This window comes from Neophocaena asiaeorientalis, unplaced genomic scaffold (assembly GCF_003031525.2).
Source record: "Neophocaena asiaeorientalis asiaeorientalis breed wild unplaced genomic scaffold, Neophocaena_asiaeorientalis_V1.1 scaffold515, whole genome shotgun sequence".
Taxonomy (NCBI): Eukaryota; Metazoa; Chordata; class Mammalia; order Artiodactyla; family Phocoenidae; genus Neophocaena; species Neophocaena asiaeorientalis.
Window position 1 is genome coordinate 362,945 of NW_020175829.1, and position 27,621 is coordinate 390,565.

The window sequence follows — 27,621 nt, forward strand, 5'->3', positions numbered from 1 at the left end:
TGTAAGTATGTTTCCTAAACCCACTGTTGGTACTACATATCAGTCAGGATCCAGTTAGGGAAACACAAACCATACTAGTTATTTTAATAGAGAGGATTTAATTTAGGAAACTAGTTAAACAGGTATTGGAGGACTGAAAACACAAAAAATGAACACCGAGGTAACTCAGAGATAGTAAAAATAGGTGGGGGCAACAGAGGGAAGGAGCTGGAGTTACATTAGAATATAGACGCTTAGAGAAGGGACCCCATGGAGCTGGCACCTTGCTTTCTGGATAAAGGATGCCATTCAGCTTGTGCTGGCATCTCAGGAGTTGGGATAAAGAACCTCTGGGGAGCAGCCATAAAATCCCAAAAGGACAGGGTCCAGAGAGCTTCTAGGTTGGTGAACACGTGGAGATTTGGGGAGAGTGGTGCACTCTGAGAGACAATGGGAGCTCTGTGCACCTTTCCCCATACCTTGCCCAGTGCATCTCTTCTGTCTGGCTGTTCCCGAGTCATATCCTTTTAAAATAAACCGGTAATCTATTAAAAAAAAAAGAGGGGCTTCCCTGGTGGCGCAGTGGTTGGGAGTCCGCCTGCTGATGCAAAGTCATATCCTTTTAAAATAAACCAGTAATCTATTAAAAAAAAAAGAACCTCTGAGGAGAGAGCATTGTTTGGCAGGTGGTGGTGTTTTTGAAGGGGCACAGTGAGGCTGGCTCTGGGTGTACGTGTGGAGGGAAACTGGAAATTGGAACTGTTCCTACCAGGATGAAGAACTGCTGATGGGGTGACACTGACAGTAGCAGCAAGAAAAAGATGAAGTAGTACAGCTGACCCTTGTACGATGTGGTGGGGTGGTTAGGGATGTCAACCTTCCATGCAGTTGAAAACCCACGCATCACTTAGAGTCAGCCTGAGGTGTCTGTGGTTTCCCTGTATCTGTGGTTCTGCATCTGCAGATTCAACCAACCGCAGATTGTGTAGTACTGTAGTATTTACTATTGAAAAAAATCCCAGTATAGGTAGACCCATGCAGTTCAAACCCCTGTGGTTCAAGGATCAGTTGTAATTGCTTTCTCCTTCCTCCCACCTTGCAGTCTCCCTCTAGTGCCCCCTACTGGCAGAGTCTAATATGGAACCATCTGGCAAAGGGAAATATTTGTTCTCGGCAGAGTTCCAACTAAAGCAAAGTATCAAGGGGTGGGTTTGGAGCAGAGTCACAACAGCTTAATAATCAGCCTAGTTCTCTCGATTGTAACCTGGTTGTTAAAAGGATGAAATGAAACCATGTACATTAAATATCTAGAATTGTGCCTGATGCATTGTATGTGTTCAATAAATCTTAACACTTTTTTTCCTGGTGTGCACCGAGATGAGCCTATGGGGTCTTTTCCCTTTTCCCTTCAGCTCAATGTAGTGTATTTTTTACACTGATTGGTTTTCATATGCTGAACCATTCTTGCATTCCAGGAATAAATCCCAGTTGGTCATGGTGTATAATACTTTTAATATGCTACTGAATTCAACTTGTTTGCTTTTTAAAAATTGGTATTTACTATATATATACAGAATTTGAGTTTTTAGGGAGAGAGGCAGAGTCAAGGTGACCTTGAAAGTGTAAGTGGAGGGATCTGAATTGAGAGCTTAGACAAGATGGTAGAATAGGAAGACACTCAGCTTACCTACTCTCATGGCACACCAAAGTTACAGCTATTTACAGAGCAAGTATTGGTGAGAAAGACTGGAATCTACCAGAAAAGATCTTCTACAACTAAAGGTATAAAGAAAGAACCACAACTAGACATGTAGGAGGGGCAGAGTCACGGTACAGTCCAGACATATGCCCCCAGGTTGGTGACCCACAAATGAGAGAATAATTACTATTGCAGAGGTTCTCCCCAAGGAGTGAGGGGTCTAAACTCCACGCTGGCCTCCTCAGCCTGGGAGTCCTGCCTGGGGAAGACAAGTCCTCAGAACATTTGGCTTTGAAGACCAGGGAGGATTACTATTGGGAGACCCAGAGGGCTGTGTAGAGACTCCACTCTTACAGGGCACACACAAAATTTCACACACTCTGAGACCCAGGGCAGAAGCAGTAATTTGAAAGGAATCTGGGTCAAGCCCACCTGCTGACCTTGGAGAGTCTCCTAGAGAGGCAGGAAGCAACTGGAGCTCACCCTGGGGACACAGACACTGACAGGAGCTATTTTGGGGAGCGTGTGGACACTGGCACTGGCAAGTTCCATTTTGTAATCCTCCCTGTAGCTTGTTAGCCTCAGGACCCAGTCCCACCACTGCCTACCAACTTGTAGGCACCAGTACTGGGATGCCTCAGGCCAAGCACAGCCCCACCTGCCAGCAGGCAGGCAGCCTTAAGACTCTCTGAACACACAGCCACCACTGGACACAGCCCTGTCTACTGGAGGGCCCACAGCTTGGCCTCACATATCACTGCACAGGCACTAGACCCGGGACCCCCAGGGTCCTACACCCAGAGACCCCAGGACCCAGTGGGAAGGCACCAATCCCAGGACCCCTTGGGCCCCAGTCCTGCCCATCCGTGAGCTGGATCTAACTTGGGATCAGCCTCACCCAACAGTGGGCAGGGACCAGCTCCAGGATAACCACAGCCCTGCAGCCTCCTATGGCAGGACCCAGCCTACCCACCAGCAAGCCAGAACCAGGCCCAGGACATTCTGAGCCCCAACCCTTCCCATCAGCCGCCCTACACAAGCTCAAGACACCTTGGGGGCTTCCCTGGTGGCGCAGTGGTTGAGAGTCTGCCTGCCGATGCAGGGGACGTGGGTTCATGTCCTGGTCCGGGAAGATCCCACGTGCTGTGGAGCGGCTGGGCCTGTGAGCCATGGCCGCTGAGCCTGCGCGTCCGGAGCCTGTGCTCCGCAATGGGAGAGGCTGCAGCAGTGAGAGGCCTGCATACCGCAAAAAAAAAAAAAAAAAGACACCTTGGACCCCTCAGCCAGCTGCCCTGGGATATGGCCCCACTCACCAGTGGGTTGACACAAACCTCAGGACACCCTGGACCCCACAGCCAGCTGTGTCAGGAATCAGCCTCACCCACCAGTGGTCAGACACCAGCTCTGAGACTCCTGGGCCCTGCAACCAGAGGTTCTAGGGCCTGAATCTGCCAGTGGGCTGCCACTAGCCTCAGCACCAGGCTTCATCCACTGGTGGGTAGGCACCAGGCCCAGGAGCACCTGGACCCCAACCCCACCTACCAGCAAGTGGACACTGGCTTCAGGACAACTGCAAGACTCAGCCAACATACCAGCAGGCCAACACCAGCCCCAGCACCCCTTCAGCCCTGGCTCTGTCCACCGGCAGGCCAATTCCAGCTCTAGGACAACTCAGGTCCCCGTCCCACCCACCAGCAGGCCAACACCAGCTCTGAGATACATTGGACTCCTCATCCAGCCATCCTGAGATCTAGCCCCACTCACAAGTGGGCCATTATCAGCATTGGGACACCCTGGAACCCACAGCCAGCTGTGTCAGGAACTGGCCCCACCCACCAACAGGCTGACACTAGATCTGGAAATCCTGGCACCACAATTACCCACCCCAGAACCTGGCTCTGCCCACCAGTGAACCAAAAGTAGCCCTGGGACCTCCTGGAGTTCACAGCCAGTCGCCTTGTGATCTGGCTCCACTAACCAGCAGCTGGCAGCCTCTGCACAAAGCAGGGCCTGGCAACTGAACAGACTGGAGGCCAGACACACCTACCAGACTGTAGTCAGACCCCACAACAGAAGGACCCAGGCAGCCCACATACGGAGCACCCCTAGAGCATATAGCTTTGGCGACAAGAGGAAAGTGCACTGCTGGGATGCATAGGATGTCTCTTACAAAAGGCCACTTCTCCAATGTCAGGAAATGTAACCAACCTCCCAGATACATATAAATAAAAACAGAAAGTTAGGAAAAATGAGGCAACAAAGGAATATGTTCCAACTGAAGGAACAAGATAAAACCCCAGAAGAAGAACTAGGTGAAGTGGAGATAGGCAATCTATCCAATAAGGAGTTCAAGGTAATGATCATAAAGATGATCAAAGAACTTGGGAGAAGAATGGATGAACACAGTGAGAAGTTTTACAAAGCATTAGAAAGTATAAAGAAGAAACAAATAGAGCCTAAGAATACAATAACTGAAATGAAATATCAACAATAAATTAAATGATACAGAGGAATGGATCAGTGAGCTGGAAGACAGAGTAGTGGAAATCACAGAAAAAAGAATAAAAAGAAATGAAGAAAGCATAAGAGTCTTCTGAGACAACATCAAGCATACTACCATTCACATTATAGGGGTCCCAGAAGGAGAAGAGAGAGCGAAAGGGGCAGAGAACATATTTGAAAACATCATATCTTAATAGCTGAAAACTTCCCTAACTTGGGAAAGGAAACAGACATTCAGGTCCAGGAATCACAAAGAATTCCCAATAGGATCAACCCCAAAGGGACCACACCAAGACACACTGTAATTAAAGTAGCAAAAAGTAAAGATAAAGAGAGAATATTAAAAGCAGCAAGGAAAAAGCAACAAGTTATGTACAAGGGAATGCCCATAAGTCTATCACCTGACTTTTCAGTAGAAACTGTGCAGGCCAGAGGGAACTGACACAATAGATTTAAAGTGATGAAAGGGGAAAACCTACAACCAAGAATATTCTATCTGGCAAGGCTTTCATTCAGATTTAACAGAGAGATCAAAACTTTTACAGAGAAGTAAAAGCTTAAAGAGTTCATTACCACCAAATCAGCTTTGCAAGGAGTATTAAAGGGAGTTCTCTAAGTGAAAAAGAAAAGGCCACAACTAGTAACATGAAAATTACAAAAGGAAAAAGCTCACTGGTAAAGGCAAATATACAGTGAAGATGGTAAATCAACCAGGTACAGAGCTAGTATGAAGGTTAAAAGACAAAAGTAGTAAACTTGTCTATGTCTGTAATAAGTAGTTAAGGGATACAGAAAACAAAAAGTTGCAAAATATGTCAAAACCAGTAATCATGAGGGGGAGTAAAAATGCAGAATTGTTAAAATGTGTTTGAAACTAAGGGATCAGCAACTTAAAATAATCATATCTGTATCTATCTACCTATCTATCCATCCAACCATCCATCCATCAATCTAGAAAGAGATTGCTATATATAAACCTCATGGTAACCAAAAACCAAAAATCTATAATAAATACACACACAAAAAAGAGAGAGGAATCCAAACATAACACTAAATATAGTCATCAAATCACAAGGGAAGAACAAAAGAAGAAGAGAACAAAAAAGAACTACAAAAGCAATCCCCCAAAATTAACAAAATGGCAATAAGTACATACCTATCAATAATTACTTTAAATGTAAATAGACTAAATGCTCCAATCAAAAGACAGAGAGTGGCTGAATGGATACAAAAACAAGACCCACATATACATATACATATACATATATACCCATATATATAGTGACTCTACAAGAGACTCACTTCAGATCTAAAGACACACACAGACTGAAAGTGAGGGAATAGAAAAAGGTATTCCATGCAAATGGAAATCAAAAGAAAGCTGGGGTAGCAATACTTATATCAGGCAAAATAAACTTTAAAACAAGACTATCACAAGATACAAAGAAGAATATTATGTAATGATCAAGAGATCAATCTAAGAAGAAGATAAAACAACTGTAAATATATAGGCATCCAACACAGGAGTACATAAAGCAAACATTAACAGATATAAAGGGAGAAACTGACAGTAACCCAATAATAATAGAAGATTTTAACACACCATTTACATCAATGGACACATCATCCAGACAGAAAATCAATAAGGAAACACTGGCCTTAAATGACACATTAGACCAGAGGGACTTAATTGATAGAACATTCCATTCAAAAGCAGCAGACTACACGTTCTGTTCAAGTGCACATGGAACATTCTTCCAGGATAGATCACATGCTAGATGACAAAAATATATCAGTAAATTTAAGAAAACTGAAATCATATGAAGCATCTTTTCCAACGACAATGCTATGAGACTAGAAATCACATACAAGAAAAAACTGCAAAAACACAAACACGTGGAGGCTAAACAATATGCTACTAAACAACAAATGGATCACTGAAGAAATCAAAGAAGAAATTTAAAAATACCTGGAGACAAATGAAAATGAAAACACAGTGATCAAAAATCTATGGGAGGGAGACGCAAGAGGGAAGACATATGGGAACATATGTATATGTATAACTGATTCACTTTGTTACAAAGCAGAAACTAACACACCATTGTAAAGCAATTATACCCCAATAAAGATGTTTAAAAAAAAATCTATGGGATGCAGCAAAAGCAGTTCTAAGAGGAAAGTTTATAGTGATACATGCCAACTCAGGAAACAAATATCAAATAAACAACCTAATCTTACACTTAAAGGAATTAGAAAAAGAAGAAAAGACAAAACCAGAAGTTAGTAGAAGGAAAATAAATCATAAAGATCAGAGCAGAAATAAATGAAATAGAGACAAAGAAACAAAGAAAGAAAGAAACTAAGAGCTGATTCTTTGAAAACATAAGCAAAATTGACAAGCCTTTAGCCAGACTCATCAAGAAAAAAACAGAGAGGGCCCAAATCAGTGAAATCAAAAATGAAAAAGGAGAAGTTACAACTGACACCACAGAAATACAAAGGATCATAAGAGCTTACTTTGAACAGCTATATACCAAGAAAATGGACAACCTAGAAGAAATGGGAAAATCCCTAGAAATCTACAATCTCCCAACACTGAACCAGGAAGAAATAGAAAATATGAACAAACAAATCACCAGCAATGCAACTGAATATGTAATAATAATAATAAAAGAGCTCCCAACAAACAAAAGTCCAGTACCAGATGGCTTCATAGATGAACTCTACCAAACACTTAGAGAAAAGTTAACACCTATCCCTCTCAAACTATTCCAAAAATTTGCAGAGGAAAGAATGCTCCTAAACTCATTCTACAAGGTCAGCATTACCCTGATACCAAAGATATCACAAAAAAAGAAAATTACCAAAAAAAAAAAAAGAAAATTACAGTCCAATATCACTATGAACATACCTGAAAATATCCTCAACAAAATATTAGCAAACTCAATCCAACAATATATTAAAAGGACCATACACCATGATCAAATGAGATTTATCCCAGGGATGCAAGGATGGTTCAAGATTTGCAAATCAATCAAGGTGATACACCATGTTAACAAACTGAAGATTAAAAATAATGTGATCATCTCAATAGATGCAGAAAAAGCTTTTGACAAAATTCAGCCCCCATTTATTACGAAAACTCCACAAAATGGGTATAGAAGGAACATACCTCAATGTAATAAAGGCCACATATGACAAGCCCACAGCTCACATAATTCTCAACAGTGAAAAGCCGAAAGCATTTCCTCTAAGATAAGGAAAAAGACAAGGATGTCCACTCTTGCCACTTTTATTCAACATAGTACTGGAAGTTCTAGCCATAACAATCAGATAAGAAAAAGAAATAAAAGGAATCCAAATTGGAAAGGAAGAAGTAAAACTGTTGCTCTTTGCAGGTGACATGATACTATACATATAAAATCCAAAGGACACCACCAAAAAACTACTAGAGCTCATTGATGAATTTGGTAAAGTTGCAGGATACAAAATAAATATACAGAAATCTGTTGCATTTCTATACTCTAAGTACAAACTATGAGAAAGAGAAATTTAAGGATTTACAATTGCATTAAATAGAATAAAATACCTAGGAATAAATCTAACGAAGGAGGTAAAAGACCTATATTCAGAAAACTATGAGACACTGATGAAAGAAATGGAAGACAACACAAATAGAAAGATATTCCATGTTCATGGATTGGAAGAATAAATATTGTTAAAATGACTATACTACCAAGACAATCTACAGATTCAATTCAATCCCTATCAAAATACCAGTGGCCTTTATCCTAGAACTAGAACAAATAATTTTAAAAACTTGTATGGTAGCACAAAAAACCCTGAATAGACAAAACAATTTTGAGAAAGAAGTACAGAGCTGAAGGTATCATGCTCCCTAACTTCAGACTATACTACAAAGCTGCAGTCATCAAAACAGTATGGTACTGGCACAAAAACACATAGAGCAATGGAACAGAAAAAAGAGCCCAGAAATAAATCCACACATTTATGGTCAATTAATCTGTGACAAAGGAGGCAAGAATATACCATGAGGAAAAGATTTTTTCTTCAATAAGTGGTGCTGAGAAACTGGACAGCTACATGTAAAACAACGAAATCAGAACATTTTCTCACACCTTATACAAAAATAAACTCAAAATAGATTAAAGAGCAAAATGTAAGACCAGAAACCACAAAATTCCTAGAAGAAAACATAGGCAGAACACTCTTTGACATAAATCATAGTAATAGTTTTTTTTGAATCTGTCTCCTAAGTCAAAGGAAACAAAAATATACAAATGGTACTTAAAAGCTTTTGCACAGCAAAGGAAACCATTGACAAAACAAAAAGACAACCTACTGAATGGGAGGAAATATTTGCAAATGATATGACCAATAAAGGGTTAATATCCAAAAATATATAAATGGCTCATACAACTTAATATTAAAAAAACAAACAACCCAATAGAAAAATGGGCAGAAGACCTAAGTAGACATTTTTTCCAAATGACCACTTGGCCAATCAGCACATGAAAATATGCTCAACATCACTAATCATCAGAGAAACGCAAATCAAAACCACAATGAGATATCACCTCACAGCTGTCAGGATGGCTACCATCAAAAAGAACACAAATAACAAATGTTAATGAGGATGTGAAGAAAAGAGAACCCTTGTACACTGTTGGTGGGAATGTAAACTGGTGCAGCCCCTGTGGAAACAGGACAGAGGTTCCTCAAAAAACTAAAAATAGAACTACCATATGACCCAGCAATTCTTTGGGTATATACCCAAAGAAAATGAAAACACTAATTCAAAAAGACACATGCACAAAACAGAAACAGACCCACATACATAGAAAACAAACTTATGGTTACCAAAGAGGAAGGTGCAGGGTGGGGGGAGAGGGATAAATTAGGAGTATGAGGTTAACAGATACAAACTTCTATACATAAAATAAGCAACAAGGATTTACTGTATAGCCCAGGGAACAATATTCAATATCTTGTAATAACCTATAATGGAAAATAATCTAAAAATATATACACATATATGTGTATAACTAAATCACTTTGCTGAACACTTGAAACTAACACAACATTGTAAATCAACTATACTTCAATAAAAAAGATACATGCACCCTAATGTTCAGAGCAGCATTATTTGCAATAGACAAGATATGGAAGCAACCTAAGTGTTCATGAATAGATCAATAGATAAAGAAGATGTGGTATACATATATACAATGGAATATTACCCAGCCATAAAAATGAATGAAATTTTGCCATCTGCAACAGCATGGGTGGAGTTGGAGGGTATTATGCTTAGTGAAATAAGTCAGACAGAGAAAGACAAATACTGTATGTTATCATTTATATGTGGAATCTAAAAAATAAAACAAATGAATGAGTAACAGAAACAGATTCACAGATATAGAAAACAAACCAGTGGTTACCAGTAGGGAGAGGGAAAGGGGGAAGGGACAAGACAGGTACAAGGGGATTAAGAGGTACAAACTACTATGTATTAAATAAATAAGCTACATGGATATATTGTACAGCAGAGGGAATATAGCCAATATTCTATAATGACTTTAAATGGAGTATAATCTGTAAAATTTTGAATCACTTTGTTGTACACCTGAAACTAATATAATAAATCAACTATGCCTCAATAAAATATAAATAAAATAAAATAAAAAGGAATTATAACTAGAATTTCCTCACCAGTCTGCTCTGAAAGCCATTCCAGTTTTGGATTCATGAGCTGTTTAGAGGAAGGTGCTCTCTCTCCCCTGCTCTTTCAGTATTCGCAGTTGTAATTGCAAGTGGATGTAGCTAAAGACAAATGCGAAACATAAACTGAGTGGTTTAGAAGAACGATTTGGAGAGCCTAACTCTTTCTAAATGCCAGGGACTTTCAGGGGTTAAGAGCCTGAAAAGAATGTCAGGCTAGCTGACCAGAATTTTTATGATTAAAGAGAAAAGTTGGCTCCCCTGGATCTCTGATCTATCCCAGTGGGAAAAGGGGCAGACCCCTCCTACTGCAACACTACTCCATCCTTGCTGCTGGAGGACACGCACGGGGAGATACCTGAGGGGGTCACCTGCTTGCTTTCCCTTCTGTTTGGCAGTGAAGTTGAAGATCACCAGCCTTGTCCTGTAGCAGGGAGAGACATTTTGGAGGGGAAAAAAAGTCCCCAGGTTTCCCAGGAGCACTTGGGATAAACGTAGGGTTTCCAAAGATTTCTGATGATAAGAACAACCTGAGGCACTTACTCTCCCTTGGAAATGTTGGTTCTGTTGAGCTGAGTTGGGAACTCACATGCTGCCATTTAAAAAAAGTGGCCCAGGTGATTTTTATCATCAGGCAAGTTTGGGAAGCCCTGCCCTAGGGCAAGAGGGCAACTCCTCCTGGACCTTGAGCTCATGCCTGCAAAAGGGAGCTGATATAATATTTAACCCCTGAAGAGATACATCTGTTTGGAGAAGATCTGTCTAGGAAAGTTACAGGGCTACAGTTACTATTCTGTGGAGGACGAAATTGGTTGGGGCTCTTCTGAAGTTCTGTAGTTATGAATGACAGATCATGTCATTGAAGGGCAAGTTTTTTTCTTGAAATCAGCTTGGGTTTGGTTGCAAAACACAGCAGACTTGAAAATCCAGCTGTTTACTTCACGATGGAAACTGGGGATGGTGCTGCCACTACCGAGCCAGGGTCTGAAGTGCGTGTCCCTGAGACCCCGGGTCATACCTGATGCTCTGCCAATGACGTGGTGCATGGAAAGGCCTCTAGGGTGTCTTTCCTCTCCCACAGCTGGAATTGTTCCCCAAATGCTTGAAAGCAAAGGCACTTGGAGCTGGCCAGGAAAGAGCAGGACCTCAGAGCTTTGTGAGAGTTGCTATGAAAGTTTAAGTGTCATCACAACTAGAGATTCCTGGGGTGGGAAGGAAAACAGACAGTCATGAAACAGGTCTCTATTTCTAGTGAGCTGACCCGGCAGGAAAGTTCGGTTAGATTCCTGAACATGTGGTGGACACATCAAGGGCCCCTGCACAGCTAGAGGCCCTGGGGGGGTCCTCTGCTATTTCTACAATCGTGGTTTGGGTAGGATGCAAACAGAGCCTTGATGCAGTGCCTAACACATCTAAAAAAGTACCGCCTGGCACATAAGATGGGCTCAGTAAAAACTTTCTGAATGAGTGAATGAATGGGAAGAGAGAGAGCTTGTCATTGAATTGCAAATCAGAGGTCTCCAATTGTTGACAATATATGGAGAAAGATTCAGGCTTCATTTCTCAGACCTTTATTCTTCTAAACAAAGTTCAGGGCTCTGCATGTTCTACTCTGTTAACCACAGAAGTCCAAAGTTCTTCCATAACTAATCTGAACCTGGGATTCCTTTGCTCTGCTCTCAGGAGCTCTCACAACCTCTTTCCCCTTGAAGCAGTGTAAGGATGATGGAGCAGGGCCGCGGCCGCATGGAAGATTTCCCTCTCAACGTGTTTTCGGTCACTCCTTACACACCCAGTACTGCTGACATCCAGGTGTCGGATGACGACAAGGCGGGGGCCACCTTGCTCTTCTCAGGCATCTTCCTGGGACTGGTGGGGATCACGTTCACCATCATGGGCTGGATCAAACACCAAGGAGCCTCCCACTTTGAATGGACCCAGCTCCTTGGGCCCATCCTGCTGTCAGTGGGGGTGACATTCATCCTGATTGCCATCTGCAAGTTCAAAATGCTCTCTTGCCAATTGTGCAAAGAAAGTGAGGAGAGGCTCCCGGACTCAGAGCAGATGGCAGGAGGACAATCGTTTGTTTTCGCTGGTATCAACCAACCCATCACCTTCCATGGGGCCACCGTGGTTCAGTACATCCCTCCTCCTTATGGCTCTCAAGAGCCCATGGGGATGAACACCACCTACCTGCAGCCAGTGGTGAACCCGTGTGGCCTCATACCATCTGGAGGGATGGTGGCCACCATGCCAAGCCCTCCTCAGTACTACACCATCTACCCTTCAGAGAATGCTGCCTTTGTTGATGACCAGGACTACCTTTCCTCCGTGGACGGTGGAAATGACAGGTAGGATGTGTGCCTTGGCGATGCTCCCCTTCCAGCTGTGGCAGTCACGGTCTATGGCTGTGTTTGGTCTGTAAGGAAGGTGGTGGGAGACTGCAGATCTCCATGTGGCCCGTTGCCAGGATGGTGGCATTGGTTCTGAGAGTGGTGCTGTGGGCTGTAATGCATTTTGTGCTTTCTGCTCCCTTTTCAGGACCGGCCCTGATGCTGAGCAGATAGAAGAGACACAGCTGGGAGATGAGGACTCTGCCTGCTTCTCTCCTCCCCGCTATGAGGAAATATGCTCCCTCCCTCGCTAGAGACTATGCGGCTGGGGGCACAGAGTTTTAGTTTTTTGCTGACAACTGAAGTGTTCTATGCTGTGACCTTCAGAAGTTAGACAACAGAGCAGCCCAGGAAGCCTGACAGATACCATTCGAGGTGGGGAAGGGGGAAATGGGAGGTAGAATCTCTCTGACTGTTAAAAATTAGGCTAGTGTGGGGATATGCACTTCCGATCCAGCTAGAAATCCCCTGGATATGGCTCAGGATCAGGAATTTCACCTGTTTATTCACCACCCACCCCTTTCCCACTGGAACGCACTGGTGTCTTAATTTGAGCTCCAGTAGCCAAGGGAAAACTCACTACTGCTGTGACTTTGGGAGTTTCCACAGTAGTGAGAATGGGGGTAGGGGAAGGAAGCAGGGAATAGAAAACGGGCTCAAATGGAGATTTCCCAGTTCCTGTTCTCACCTGGGGATCTTCATACGTATAAGAACTTGGTTGCCATCTGGCGTCCCTTGAGGACTCTGGCATCTTAAAGGCTGCAAAAATAAATGAATTAAATGGAATAAAATAATGTCTTCTGTTAGAACAGTATTAGATAGTTGGCTAATAAAATAGACAACTGATGGGAACATACTGTGTAGCATAGGGAACTCTACCTAATGCACTGTGATAACCTAAATGGGAGGGAAGTCCAAAAGCGGGGGGATATCTGTATGTGTATGGCTGATTCATTTTGTTGGGCAGTGGAGGCTAACGCAACATTGTAAAGCAACCATACTCCAATAAAAATTAATAAAAATAAATAATAAGACGATTATGTCAATAAATCCTTAAGTTACCACGGAGAGACACATCACAGCGACTCTCAGCTGTCGATGTTCTCTCTAGCAAGGCTGAAGCTTGAGGTGCCCACCCCAGCATGGGATTTGTGCTGGACCCAGTGGCCAACAGAACACGAGCACCTCCCTACACATAGATGAGATCTGTTAAATTAGACAGAATAGAGCTGCTGTGTCAACACCTGGAAAATCATGTCATGGAAACAATCTTTACGGTCAAGATAAGCTCACCTTCTTTATAAAAATACTTAGGTGCTCTTAATCTCCCAGAATCTGGGCTGTGTAATAAACAACCAGAACAGATCCACAGGCTTTAGAAGAGACAGACTAAACCATCAGAGTTTAAAAGAAAGTGTTTTCCATAGGCTACAAAGGTAGGCCACTCAAGGTAAGGGTGCGTGGCTCATCCCAAAGGAAGACCAGGATTTAGCAATCCTTTAGAGTTTGGGTACTGTGTTCGTATATGGAGTGATTTTTACTAATCTTTATCAGAAGTATCTAGTTTTCCAAGTATATGATTAAAATAAGCTTGGTATATTATTATTGTGATTTGTATTATATCTTAGGGGCGAAATCTCTTTTTTAATTTAATTTTTATTTTATATTGGGGTGTAGTTGATTTACAAGACTGTAACACACTCTCCTTTAATGGTCATTGCTACTTTGCTTTTTGGATCTATATTGTACTTCAATTTTTTTAACATCTTTATTGGAGTAAAATTGCTTTACAATGGTATGTTAGTTTCTGCTGTAAAACAAAGTGAATCAGTTATACATATACATATATCCCCATATCCCCTCCCTCTTGCGTCTCCCTCCCACCCTCCCTATCCCACCCCTCTAGGCGGTCACAAAGCACCGAGCTGATCTCCCTGTGCTATGCGGCTGCTTCCCACTAGCTATCTATTTTACATTTGGTAGTGTGTATATGAATATATATGTCCATGCCACTCTCTCACTAGGGACGAAACCTCTTTGTATGAGAATTCATTTTCATGTTCAGTGATAGCAGGTGATTGAAAAATATGACTCAGTTAACAGAAAATAGCTTTTTGCTCGGCATATTCATGAAACACTGGACTCCTGGCTGAGGGCCATCAGTTCAGGGAGGACGTTAGGTGACAGAGACATAGTTGAGCACCACCAGTGGCATGCCCACCGGCAACGCCCACACACCTGCCTCCCTCATCCCTCTCCCTCGTCATCCTCACCCACTGCATAACTTTATGTTCCTGGATTTGGGTACCAATGAGCATCAAGGGTAGTTCAAAAGGGAAAGAGATGTTAAGAAAGGACAACCACGTGTGAAAGGTGGGACAGTGGGACAGCTACTTTGTCTCAGTGATGCCTGGAGTCCGATGTGCAGGGAAGTGGCCTTGGGGGCTTTTTAGCTCTAGGCTGCAGTCATTCAGCACCAACTGTCCCTGTTCCAAGGCAGACAAAGTGCTAATGCAGAGGTAATTTATGCTTCTGGAGACAGTGCGCCAGAGCTGACAGCTCAAGGTGGGAGGTGGGGCTCAGAAAATAGGAATTCAGCACTTATTTATTGAGCACGTCCTCTGTGTCAGGACCCGGGCCATCAAGTAGGGTTATAACATTGAAAAACTGAACCCGCAGAAAAGCAGCTACAGCTAGTCTAGAGAGAGAGAGACAGCTACTGATCGCTTATGCCCTGACACCCAAGAGGGGTCCTGGAGCCATAAGAGGGATTTGGACTAGTCAGGAGGGTCAACAGAGCTGACTTGGGAAAGTGAAGTCAGGACCACGGTCCTGTATAACCTCGGGAGCACCGTTACATGGACAGCCATGACATCGGACTCCCTGGACCTCTGAGGCCGGTGCCAGGAGCTAAAGGAACAGCAGCTGATACTAGACAAAGAGGAGGAGGAGGGGCCAGCTGTGTAAACCTTTTTATTTTGCTGCTGCTACAGCCTTCAAACAGAGCTGCCGGGCTTCCCTGGTGGCACAGTGGTTGAGAGTCCGCCTGCCAATGCAGGGGACACGGGTTCGTGCCCTGGTCCGGGAAGATTCCACATGCCGCGGAGCAGCTGGGCCCGTGAGCCATGGCTGCTGAGCCTGCGCGTCCGGAGCCTGTGCTCCGCAACAGGAGAGGCCACAACGGTGAGAGGCCCGCGTACCGCAAAAAAAAACCCAAAAAACAGAAAAAACAGAGCTGCCTTCCAGCACCTGGGAAATTATATCCACCAGCTCTCTGGCTTCGAAGCAACCCCACCATGTTCTCTTTCTGTTTTCCTTTGGGGTTGCAGGGGCCAACATAATGGGAAGCCCACCAACTGGCCCCTGGACTCTGACGCCAAGTCTTCGCTGGTCTCTTTGACCAGCGAGGACACACTTCTGGCAGAGCTTCAGGTTTGTTTTCTGGATATTTGTCTTTTCTCATTCTCTCTCTCAGTATCTTATCAGCGGTGAACGGAGGACTGTGATCTGGGGAGAGTGAATTGGGGTCTGTCTGGTCCCAGCTATGCCATCCACCCTGAGATTCCTGCTGTGGAACGTGGCCCTGGCTTTAGGCACATGCTTAAAGGTCCAGTGTCCAGGCCAGAACCCATGGGCCATTGTCGGCCTTGTTAAACATCTTAGTATGTGTCTGCAGAGCAATTGGGAAGTCATTGAAGAGTTTTAATGACGAGGGAGCTGTGATCTGATTCTGAACACTTCCTGGTTAGGGCAAGACCCAGAGGCACATAGGGTGTGATACTGACCTTGCTGGGAAAGTCCAGATGTCAGTGACCGGAGCACCAGGAGACATCCCTCTCCTCTACCTTCAGTCTTCACCGGGGTGCCATGGCTGGGCATGCTCTGGCAATCTACACATCATTCAGAACAAAGCCAAAAAGGTCTTGTTAATCAAAGGGGACGGGTGTCTTAAGAACTAAATGTTCACATCTCTCGGGAGCCAGTTTGGGTTGGGCCTCTGGTCTGGAGGCACTGATGACCGCCGCCAACCTTGATAGGACAGGAACGGACCCTCCAAGCCTGGGTAATGAGGCCCAGGCACCAAAGGGAAGAAACTTTCACAAAGCTCTTAGACTTCTTTCTCCTCTCGGGCTGATCTCTCCTGCAGTGTGGGTCTGGCCACGCCCTCTGCAGGGCCCTGAGAGGTAGGCATCCTGCAGGGATGGCAATCGTTTTTCCTTTCACTCCACTGAACCAGGCACGGGTCTAAGTTTCAAATGCAGCAAGTGGCTCTGCTCAAAAACAGCCCTTTAAGTGCTCCCCCCACTTTTTGGGGGGTGGGGTGTACAGTGTAAAAACAAAACACTTGTTTGTGATGAGCTGGCCTTGGGTGGCTGTTTTCAGCTTCGGCCCTCTGGGGTTCGTCTTTGGCCTTGTTTACTATCGGCTCAGTGGTGTGGGGCTGAGCTGAAGGTCCACACCCCCAGGGGGCTGGTGTTTCTCCCCCAAAACGGAAGTGCCTCACAGTGGTCGTGGGATAGACACCTTCTTACCAACCGAGAGAAGGGGGCGGGCAGCCTAGCTCTCAGTAGTGTCCCCGCCTGTCACAAGCAGGCAGGCAGACTGCCGCTTACACCCCTTGACAGTCACCAAGGGCCTCACGCAAAGCCCTCTATGGATGCTTGGTTCCTGGCGAATAACAAATGTGAAATGAATAAACGAAGAACTTTTCAAATAGCTAACAACCACTCTAGTTCAACTTAGCTCTTTTTTTTTTTTCTCATTATGTAAAATTTCAAACATGTACGAGATTAGAGAGAATAGTATATGAAACCCTATGTAGCCATTACTCACCCTCAACTCATGGCCAATCTTACATCTTTTATCCTCCCACCCATAATCCCCAACCTGTATTTTTAAAAAGCAAATCCAAACCATCAAGTCATTTCATCCTAAAACATTTCATTGTGTATCTTTAAAAGATAAAAACTCCAAAAAATACAACACCATTATTACACCCCCCAAATTTATAATAACTCCTTAATGTCTTCAAATATTTCGTCATTATTCAATGTCTTCAGTTTTCTCTATTCTGCTTAATTTTTTACCTCTTTGTTTTGTTTGAATCAGGATCCAAATGAGATTGGCTTTTGGATAAATGGATCCTTAATTTCTGTCTATATTATACTATATTTTGGAGGCAGAGGGTTCGCAAACTATTCACGGTAGCAGAATCATATTTATTAAATTTCACTTTCCCCCAAAAAATGTTTTTCAAGCTTTTTTGCTTTATATTTCCCTGGCAGTTCCCTGAAACTCTAGGACTCTCCTGGAATTAGAAACTTATTTTTTTCTACTTTTAGAGATTTTTCTAAGCACAGTCCTAGAAAAAAATTACATTAAAAAAATCTTTGAGTGTTTGAGAAATATTTGTTGCATAATAGTTTCAAGAGTTTCAATAATATCAGACAACTGATAACCATCAGCATTCCTGGCTTGGTTGGTGAAAGTTTTTAGGGAAAAAAAAAAAGTTTTTTACTCCAGAGACCATAAAAACTCCTTTGAACATTTCAAAAGTGGGAACCAGCGTCTTCTCTCTAAGAAATAAAACCTCTTGCTCTACATTAAAATACCACCTGGTACTGTTAAACTCTCTGAGGTTATTGACTGTGGGCCTCTTACCAATGAGTTCTCAATTTTCAAATTAAAAACGAATATATTTTCTGGTCATGCCTACAACTCTTCCTTTGAAGGGGTGTGTGTGTGTGTGTGTGTGTTCACCTACACCTTCTTATTATTGAATGTGATTTATGGATTTCTTTCCCACTCACTACTTGTAAATCATCAAGAGTTTTATGTCCCAAGCAGTCAGCAGTTGGTTATAAAATCAACAGAGAGCTGTACTAAATAAACCCTTACCGGATTGCTCCTAAGAACTGATGACAAATCAGAAAGTGAAGACAATTCCATGGGAATGATTCTCTCCTGCCTCTGGGATACCAGATATGGGGATTTTATTTGTCTTGCGCTTTTAGGAAGATTAATAACCAGATGAACTGGGAAGGAAGTCAGTTTTCTAGGTTCCAGAAGTTTCCTTATAACAAAGAATTTTTCCTCCAGCACAAAACCTACACATGTGTAAATCATAGACACAGATATGTGTGCTGGAGTCTGTGCTTACACACAAGGGGCTGGAAATGAAGCTATGTGATTTTCCTGTTTTAACCTTCCATTAGTTTAAAAGAACACATTTTTTTTTAAAAAGGGGTATGTGTGTGCATACTCTTTTTTAAATATATAGAATATCTCTTGAAGAAGACTTAAAAACTGGTAATAATCATGTCTGGGGCAGAGGATGGGAGACTTATTTTTCACTTTAATTCATGCTAATTAATAAATTTTTTTATCATGTTCATAATATTGCCTGTTCATAAAATTATTTTTAGAATACAGGAAGAAAAGGAAATGATCTCTCTCCATGTGCTTTTAATGTTAACCTCATCTTCTTGAGTCCAAGGATAAATGATTTTCATTGTCACTGCTGCTTATACATGTAACAGGTAAACACACACAAGACACAGAAACAAATGTGGCATGTATACATACATCTATGTGGACACAAGGCAATGTAATATGAGTAACACTTCTATATAGACACACACACACAAAGTCTCTGGGGGAGAGAACAGAGCTTTCACTGTGTACGTGAAAGAATTTTCACACATACATGTTGTTGCTAAAGTCCTCTGCCCACGGGGTAAAACACTGACCAACGTCAGTGTAACAGCAGTGCACAGAGTCATGAATCTGATTCCACATGGTTCTTCCTTGGATGATTTGTCTCAACCCAGATTCCTCCTTCACACTTGAAAAACTGTTCACAGCAGACAGCCATTCACTTACCAAAGAGCCACCACCATTGTGCCTTCAGAGGTGAAACAGAGCAACCTAAGTAAATGGATTCCTCATCAGAAGGAGCTCCAGGGATTAACTCTGCATGCTTCCCCTCCCTCCCCACCCCAAGTGGGTGTGAGAGGGAATCGTGGCTACAGCAGCCCCCCCTGCTCCTTTCTGTCCTGGAATTGGTCAGGGGCTCCTCCTCCGGGGCCTGTGGGGCTGGTCTGGTCCCACCTCATCCAGGAAGGACGCCCTGATCCCTCCACAACCTAAACGGGAGCCACACAAGCATGCTTGGAATTTTTCAGAAGGCAAATAGATCGCTTTGTGTGCTGTCTACAAAGCTCAAAGAGGACAGGTTTAGGCTAGAGTGTGTCTGTACCTCATTAGAGCCCCTTGGAGGCCATGGCGGGGGGGCTCATCCTTGGGGGTCACCTTTCTGGTCCCTGTGCTCAAGTGACATCCCAACTGACTTCCCAGCCTACCCTGTGGTCCTCGAAGGCCTGTGGCAGGAGGCACCATAGTTATTCACTCGTGCATTTGGCAGACGTTCTCAAAACTGAACAAAATGAGCCTGTCACTTCAAGGGAAATAACTGACAGTATTTGTTGCCAATGATAACATTCAACCTTTCAAGTGAAAATTAGAATTTTTGAAAACTTCTATTTGTCATCGTGAGCTTGACAACTTCTCCAAAAGTGGACTTTTCTTTTGAGATCGGTATTGATATTTTAAAACGTAATTTCTAAAAATTTATATAATGAAATGTGTCAGCATTTGAAAGGTCAGTATAACTCAGTGAACAAATATTTTCCACATGACCACTACATGATATTACAAAATCATGTGTGGGAAAAATGAACTCAGTGTACAAGATGGACCAATGGATTTTAATGTAACAGAGTACAAAATGTTCGTCGATACAATTTCAGATGCCACATTGCAACTAGCCTTTCAGAACTTATCACCTGGATTTTGGTCTGGTATCCAAGAAGAATATCCACAATTACCTGAAAAGTTTTTAAAATACTTCTGTATTTTCCAACTACACATCTGTATGAGACCAGATTCTCTTCATACAGTTCAACCAAAACAACACATGGCAACAGATTCAAAGCAGAAGCAGATATGAGATATGAGAGTCTGGCTGTCTTCTGTTAAGTAAGATAATAAACAAATTTGCAAAAATAGAAAACAATATCACTTCTCATTTTCTTTTTTCCTTTGGAAAAATATGCTATTTAATACAGAAAGAGTTTATAATTTTCATGTTTTAATATTTTTGAATGTCCTGGAGCTGTTTTAATTTTCCAGCTTTATTGAGGTATAACTGACAAAAAATTGTAAGATATTTAAAGTGTATGATGTGATGATTTGATATGTGCATTATAATTTTTAAATGAATAAACAAATATTTTATGCTTTTTTGGCTTTAATTTCTAATATAGTAAATGGTAAATACTAATAGATAGTCCATAAACAAAAGTTCTTTGGGTTCCTCAGTAAATTTTGCAGGTATAAAGGGTTTTCAAGACCAAAAATGTTAAGAACTGCTGGCGTATATTACTGGGGGGAGAGGGAGAGGTGGCAACGTGCCCAGCAAGACTACACTTCCCAGCCTCCTTTGCAGCTAAGTTTGGCTATATGACTAAGTTCTGGCTAACTGGATGTAAGGAGACGTTTTTGGAAGGGGCTTCCTCAAAGACTGCTTAGAAAACAGCTGGGGGAATTCCTTTTTTGACTTTCGCTTTTTCCTCATTCTGTTTTTCTTCCTTGAAGACTACGACTTATATGTGATCACAGAAGCTTCAGCAGCTACCTTGAACCACGAGGTGACCTTGAGGATGGAGACTACTTGTTACAAAGATGGAACAGCAAGATAGAAGAAAGCTGGGTCCCCAATGACTATGATGCTGCCTGATTATCTACGTCAGAGTTCTTCTAAGAGAACTTTTTGAGAGAGAGAAATAAACTTTGAAATCTTGTTTAAGTCAGTATTATTTTGGTCTGTCTGTTCCACATAGTGGAACCTAATTCTGCTCCTTTTAAGTGTGGCAATGTGCTAAGACCAGCTACAAAGGACCTATTTTATGTGGATTATCTAATTATTTCATAGGTATTTCTAAGATTGGGTTTTATTCCCATGTCAACCACTGTCTTAAGGTGTGATGTTGGAAAAGCATTATTCAGGGTTAGTATTATAGGCACTCAGAAATTCATTCACACTGTAAAGCAATGATACTCCAATAAAGGTGTTAAAAAAAAAAGTTCATTCAACTCTTTGAGCTACAAACATTTAGGAAGCCCATCTCATTGGCAGGCAGTGAAGCAGGCACTGGGTACTCCTGCGCTCAGAGCCCTTGTGGTCCGTGGAGGACATCGCCTCACTCCAGGACCTAGCACTGCCCTCACAGCTCTGCTGCAGGCCCTACACTAGGATAACAGACTATTCTGGGTATGGAGAGAAAAGCAGACGGCTTGTCACTTAATTGGTATTTCCAGGGCGTGACTTAAAGTTCTCTTGAATAAATTTCATTGTCACTACACTCACTGAACCAGAATGGCCCAAATAAACCGAAAGACTTCCCTCTCCTTAATTTTGATGGGTTAACACATCTCACATCCCCGATTAGCCACATCAGTTGTTGAGGGCTCTCTCACGCTACATTGTCAATATTGTTAGTAACTGCCTGGATTTGAAAGTCTAGTTGTAGGAGGTCATCAAACCTTGTCCATGGAACCACCTGTGACTTAAATCCTCTAAGCAAAGGCAACTTTCTATGGACCCTCAGCAGTCTCTTCTCTCCTGTTATACAGAATCTATTACCATTTATGTGGGGGCATCACAGGTGGAGGCTGGATAAAGGAGAGACACACAGAAGCCTTACTTGCAAAGTCCAGTAGATTCAAGAAGGGGAGCATCTTTGGCGTAAGCAAATCTCTCCCAAGCTCCTTGGGTGCGGAATGGATTCAGGCCGGATCTGACCACTGCACAGCCTGCTAAGGACTGAACATAATAATATTGTTGATTAAAAACTGCACATTCTACAGAGCTGTAGTTATTGACTCATGCTGCACTGACAGGGACAGCAGTTTTAAGTAAACACATAGGCTGAGTTAGAATACTGCCTCTGTTGCTTATTGGCTGGGTGACTTGAGGCACGTGGCTTAACCTTGCTGAGCACAAGACATAGTTATGTCCATGTCCTCAAGTCATGCTGCTCACTCTAGCAGATGGACTAACATGGGCCAAAGTGTGCTGACATAGTACAAGAAATGACTTTTCTATTAACTTTACCCTATCCTCATCTATCATGTAGGATCAGATTTGTTTTTGTATAAATAAAAACCCCAAATAACTTTAACTTAAACAAGATAAGTTTATTTCTCTCTCACATATAAAAAATCCGGAGGTAGATAGTATCAATACAAGGCTGATCCCTCTGTCATCAGTGGCCTCTTTTTCCGCCACCCAAATTTAGCACCTGGCTTTCCTCCTCCAAGTCATCTCATGGTCCATGATGGCTACTGAAGCTCCAGCGTTATGTCTACATTCTAGAAGGTAGGAGAAAAAGAAAAGAAAAAAAAGGACACACCTCTCACCTGATTTGATTCCTTTCAAGAAATCCTTTCTGGAAGTTCCATGTCATACTTCCACTTCTACCTCTTTGACCAGAATTTGATCCTGTGGCCATACCAAGCTGCAAAGACATCTGGGAAATATAAATTTTTAAAAATTACTGTTGTTAAATTACAAAGGGAAAAGAGTAGAAAAAAAAAAGGACACCATTGGAAGAAAGGATGAAATTGGAGGATGTACTGTTGACTATATAAAAAAGAGTAGAACAGATATTGGGTAAGCCACTAGCAGCCTCTTTCATACTTGGTTCTCTCTCTCTCCCTCTCTCTCTCTCTCTCTCTCTCTCTCTCTCTCTCTCTCTCATTCACTTTAGTCGGATTCAAATATCTGCTCAAGAATTTGGAACTTTTCAGAAAATGTTTGTTTTAAATCCCTCTGCTGAACCAAAAATATTAACTCTGAAATGCCAAGTATAAATACACACGCCAGATGCAAGGTTTCAGCCAACGAAGTTCAACTTGTAATTTTAGAATGACAGATGTGCTCGTGGTGGGGGGAGCATCAGTGAGTTACAGAGCATCTACGCTATAAAACAGGCGAGCTTTTGACCGAACCATGAGTCAACAGATTTGCTTGTATCATATATTTGTCTCATTTCTCTGGGTTTTTGTGGGATTTTTGGTCAGCCTCTTTGTCCCATTTGAAGGATGTTAGTTGTTATGGGAAATGGTGACATTAAATTCAGATGGCAGGATCTGATGATATTGACATATGCAAAACAAAGTGAGTTCATTCCAGAAGCTGTGATTTAGTAAGTTCAAATTGCTCAGAGTTTAACTTGCTCCCTGAGTTTGGAGAGGAGGTTGAGGTAGGGGGAGTGTGGGAAGCCAGACACCTTTGGGAGCTGCCATAACTTCTTTGGGGCATTAGAGCTATATTTATTGCAATTAAGTTGCTAATTCAGTAAAAACTGCACAGTTCCCTTGCGGCCTGGGAGAGGGAAATGCAGCTGCTAACAGTGGCTGATTTATAATCACGGAATGACCTAGGTACCAGGGGAAATAAGCCAGATTCTTCCGAGGGCCTAAATCACTCTCTCAGCCAGGCGATCAAAACAGCATGCTCACCCTGGGCAGAGCACCGGAGTTGGGTAGCCTCCAAAACCAGGCTTGAAAAATTCCCAGTTTTCAGTGGGATTAGACCCCTGCCTCTCCCTCATCCCTCAGAAGGATGCAGGAAGTGTTAAGAGAGCCTTCAAAGGCTCAGAGATCAGTACCTGTGCTCTCCTTAACCTCAATCCCAGCCCTAGGGAAAACAAGACTCAGAAAAGTGTGTATTTAGTCTGTGATCTCTCCCACTAGCGAGTTCAGGTCATTGAAGATCACATATAGGGGCGAGCAGAGCCAAGCTGAAGGGCTAGCAGGTTGTATACCCCACATCCCCAGGGGATGCCATTCTCAGCATAGTCTAATTCAGTGGTTCTCAAACATGGTTGCATACTAGAATTACCTGAGAAGTTTAAAAAATCTCAGTGCCCAGATTGTACTTCAAACCAATTAAATCAGACTCTCTGGAGGAGTGACCAAGACATTAATAATGTTTAAAGTCCCCCAAGCGATTCCAGTGTGCAGCCGGGTTTAAGAATCAATGGTCTACCCTCAGAATGGGAGAAAATATTTGCAAATGAAGCAACTGAGAAAGGATTAATCTCTAAAATTTAATTAGTAGGAAGCAGCCACGTAGCACAGGGAGGTCAGCTCAGTGCTTTGTGACCAGCTAGAAGGGTGGGAGGGTGGGAGGGAGGGAGACACAAGAGGGAAGAGATATGGGTATCTACAGAGTATATCATATACAGAGTATATGAATAATTGATTCACTTTGTTATAAAGCAGAAACTAACACACAATTGTAAAGCAATTATACTACAAAAAAATGTTATAAAAAAAAAGCATCAATGGTCTGACTCATGTAGACTTCGATGTGAATAGCCCCTGCTGCAGCTGTGCTGGGGACAAACTGCACAGACATATGTCACAGCCCTGGGTGGCGGTGGAGAAGAAGAGAGGCAGAGGACAGTAGGGAGACGAGTATGCCTTCTGGAAAGGAAGAACTCAAAAGGGAATCTAGAAATTGGGCCTCAAACCAGCAACTTGTGACTAGGGTGAAAAATTAAGGCACTGTATGATTTGTGGTCCCTGAGTGGCTTATATGATTGCAAATTTCACTTTTAGTTTGCCCCAGTTCCTGAGCTCATTTCTTGGATATTTTATTTTCTAAGACATGTATTTTATTTCATTAAAACAGCAACCCACACTCAAGTGTCACTTCAGAGTTTGCAAAGCACTTTTTCCATACCCACCATCCTTACCGGGCTGCACACCTTGTAAAGACCCTGCCGTAGTTTGTGGAGTCCGAGCCCCTTTCTCTGGCAGATCCAGATGCCATTGGAACTGGATGGTCAGTTTTCCATTTACAGTTTCTGTTGGGAATTTTTTTTTTTTTTTTGTCTTCTTCTCTGAGTTTTCAATTCCTATGGGCAGACTTAGAGGATAGAGCTTAAGGGAGAAATCAGCATTTATGATGTAGCCTCATCCTCACCAAACTTCACCCTCAAGCTGGACTCCAGGTCAAAGGGCCCTGCCAGCCCCCCACCAAAGTCTCAGTGTTTGGAACAAGGGAATCCCCCAGTGATACTTGTGCAACACGTGCACAGGTGAATGGTGCAGCGGCAAACCCCGCTGGGAGGCCACAGGTCAGAATGAAGGCTCTGGGTGCTGAGAGGGAAATGATGGCCCCGGAGAAGAATGGAACATGTGTGGTTATTCATTTATTTTATTGAAGTATAGTTGATTTATGGTGTTGTGTTAGGTGTTAGTTTCTGGTGTACAGCAAAGTGGCTCAGGGTTTTTTTTCAGTTTTATGTATATATATTCTTTTTCAGATTCTTTTCCATTATAGGCTATTATAAGATATTGAATATAGTCCCCTGTGCTACACAGTAGGACCTCGTCGTTTATCTTTTTTTTTTTTTTTGCGGTACGCGGGCCTCTCACTGTTGTGGCCTCTCCCGTGGCGGAGCACAGGCTCTGGACGCGCAGGCTCAGCGGCCATGGCTCACGGGCCCAGCCGCTCCGCGGCATGTGGGATCTTCCCGGACTGGGGCACGAACCCGTGTCCCCTGCATCGGCAGGCGGACTCTCAACCACTGCGCCACCAGGGAAGCCCTATTTTTAGTTTTTTGAGGAACCTCCAAACTATCCTCCGTAATGGCTGCGCCAGTTTACATTCCCACCAACAGTGTAGGATGGTTCCCCTTTCTCCACACTCTCTCCAGCATTTATTATTTGTAGACCTTTTGATGATGGCCATTCTGACTGGTATGAGGTGATACCTCATTGTAGTTTTGATTTGCATCTCTAATAATTAGCAGTGTTGAGCATCTTTTCATGCGCCTGTTGGCCATCTGTATGTCTTCTTTGGAGAAATGTCTTTTTAGGTCTTCTGCCCATTTTTTGATTAGGTTGTTTGGAACATGTGTGGTGAAACAGTTGCAAATTTGGCTGAGGGTTCTTCTGGCCTCAGTCTGCCCTCAGCCTTTTCAAAGGCAATAGTCAAAGGGGCCTCCAACACTGTCCGGATCGCAGTCCTGGTCCTCGGGTGGCTCTCATGCTCACCTGCAGTCGCCAGGCCTCTGGCCTGCACACAGCGGAGCACAGCGGTCAAGGGCCGACTTCTGTAGCCAAAGGCTTGGCCCCTTACAGGCTGAGTGACTCAAAGCTATCACACCTCTGTCCCCTTTATCTGTCCAGGGGGTAGTCTGGGCCTCTTAATGTTGCCCTGAGGCTCAGCATGGGCCTGGAGCCCTGGTAGGAACCCTGTGAATGGTGCAGTGGTGTCCGGGCACAGCTCCGGGGCTACGATTTCACTGCCTTCACCAGGTGAAAACCAGCAGATGGAGGCTGGTGACCCTCTAGGTCTCCCTGGGCCCTGATTTGATGGGTGCTCTGTCCCGACCATGGTGTGAGTTTCATGGGTCTAGTGAAAGCAAACACTTCTGGCAGATTACATTCAACCTCTAAGGTTGTGGCTCAGTCTTTTTCTTTAAGGACATAGAATGGTGTTTAGTAAAGCCGGTTCTGGAGCCAGAACAGGCTCATCTCTCTCCATTATTCTCTTATGACCTTTGGCAAGTTCTTGGCCCTGCTAAGTCTCAATTTCCACATCTTTGGGAATGGAAGCAACATTACTATCCAGGTCATAAGGTTTATTGGGAGAATCAAAGGATATAATGCCTGGAACATAATTAGCACCTGATAAAAAAAAGCTGATATTGCTAGGCAATCTTGTTTACATCCCCCCTCCTCCCCGTGGGCCAGGTCTGGAGGGTCTCTCTGGGCCCCATGGCTTCCCATGGCAGTTCCTGCCAGCTTCAGTTCTGCTCAACTCCAAGCTTCCCCAGGGAGCCCTGTTTTCCAGGAGTTTCCATTCCAAAGTGTCGCCACCTGATGGAAATTCCTGATCTCCAAAAAGAGCTCTTGCTTCCTAGGGAAATAACCACTCAAGAAAATATTCTAACATTTGATCACATTGTCAATGTGCCCCATTAGGTCCCCTCTCTCTTCTTCCCCACTGCTTCTGTGGGCAGACCACGTCCTGTTTCAGCAGGGCTTCTGTATTCTAAGACATTGTGCTATTCAAAATGGACACTTTCTCAGACCTAGAGATGATCATACTAAGTGAAGTAAGTCAGACAGAGAAAGACAAATACCATATGATATCACTTACATGTGGAATCCAAAAAATAATACTAATGAACTTATTTACAAAACAGAAACAGACACACAGACAGAAAA

The 27,621-nt window shown here is 43.1% G+C and overlaps 1 protein-coding gene and 1 long non-coding RNA gene across 3 annotated transcripts; one reads left to right on the forward strand and one right to left on the reverse strand.

Annotated features, from left to right (window-relative positions):
- LOC112391439 (uncharacterized) lies at nucleotides 1-25,709 on the reverse strand. Of its 2 annotated transcripts, XR_003001489.1 has the most exons (11): nucleotides 25,137-25,709; nucleotides 22,785-22,901; nucleotides 22,077-22,195; nucleotides 16,098-16,202; nucleotides 13,001-13,071; nucleotides 12,242-12,338; nucleotides 11,712-11,913; nucleotides 10,938-11,121; nucleotides 10,278-10,343; nucleotides 9,911-10,021; nucleotides 1-524 (listed from the first exon to the last, which is right to left on the reverse strand). It is a non-coding gene; the product is annotated as an uncharacterized LOC112391439 (long non-coding RNA). The 2 variants fall into 2 exon arrangements; XR_003001488.1 differs by lacking the exons at nucleotides 1-524; nucleotides 9,911-10,021; nucleotides 10,278-10,343; ... (1 more) ...; nucleotides 11,712-11,913; nucleotides 12,242-12,338 and having other exon boundaries at nucleotides 12,939-13,071.
- On the forward strand, nucleotides 11,152-13,215 carry TMEM174 (transmembrane protein 174). The gene is made up of 2 exons (XM_024732807.1): nucleotides 11,152-12,270; nucleotides 12,461-13,215. The coding sequence occupies exons 1-2, from the start codon at nucleotides 11,642-11,644 to the stop codon at nucleotides 12,564-12,566; spliced, it is 735 nt and encodes a 244-aa protein (XP_024588575.1). The 5' UTR covers nucleotides 11,152-11,641; the 3' UTR covers nucleotides 12,567-13,215.
- Nucleotides 25,710-27,621: the final 1,912 nt, after the last annotated feature.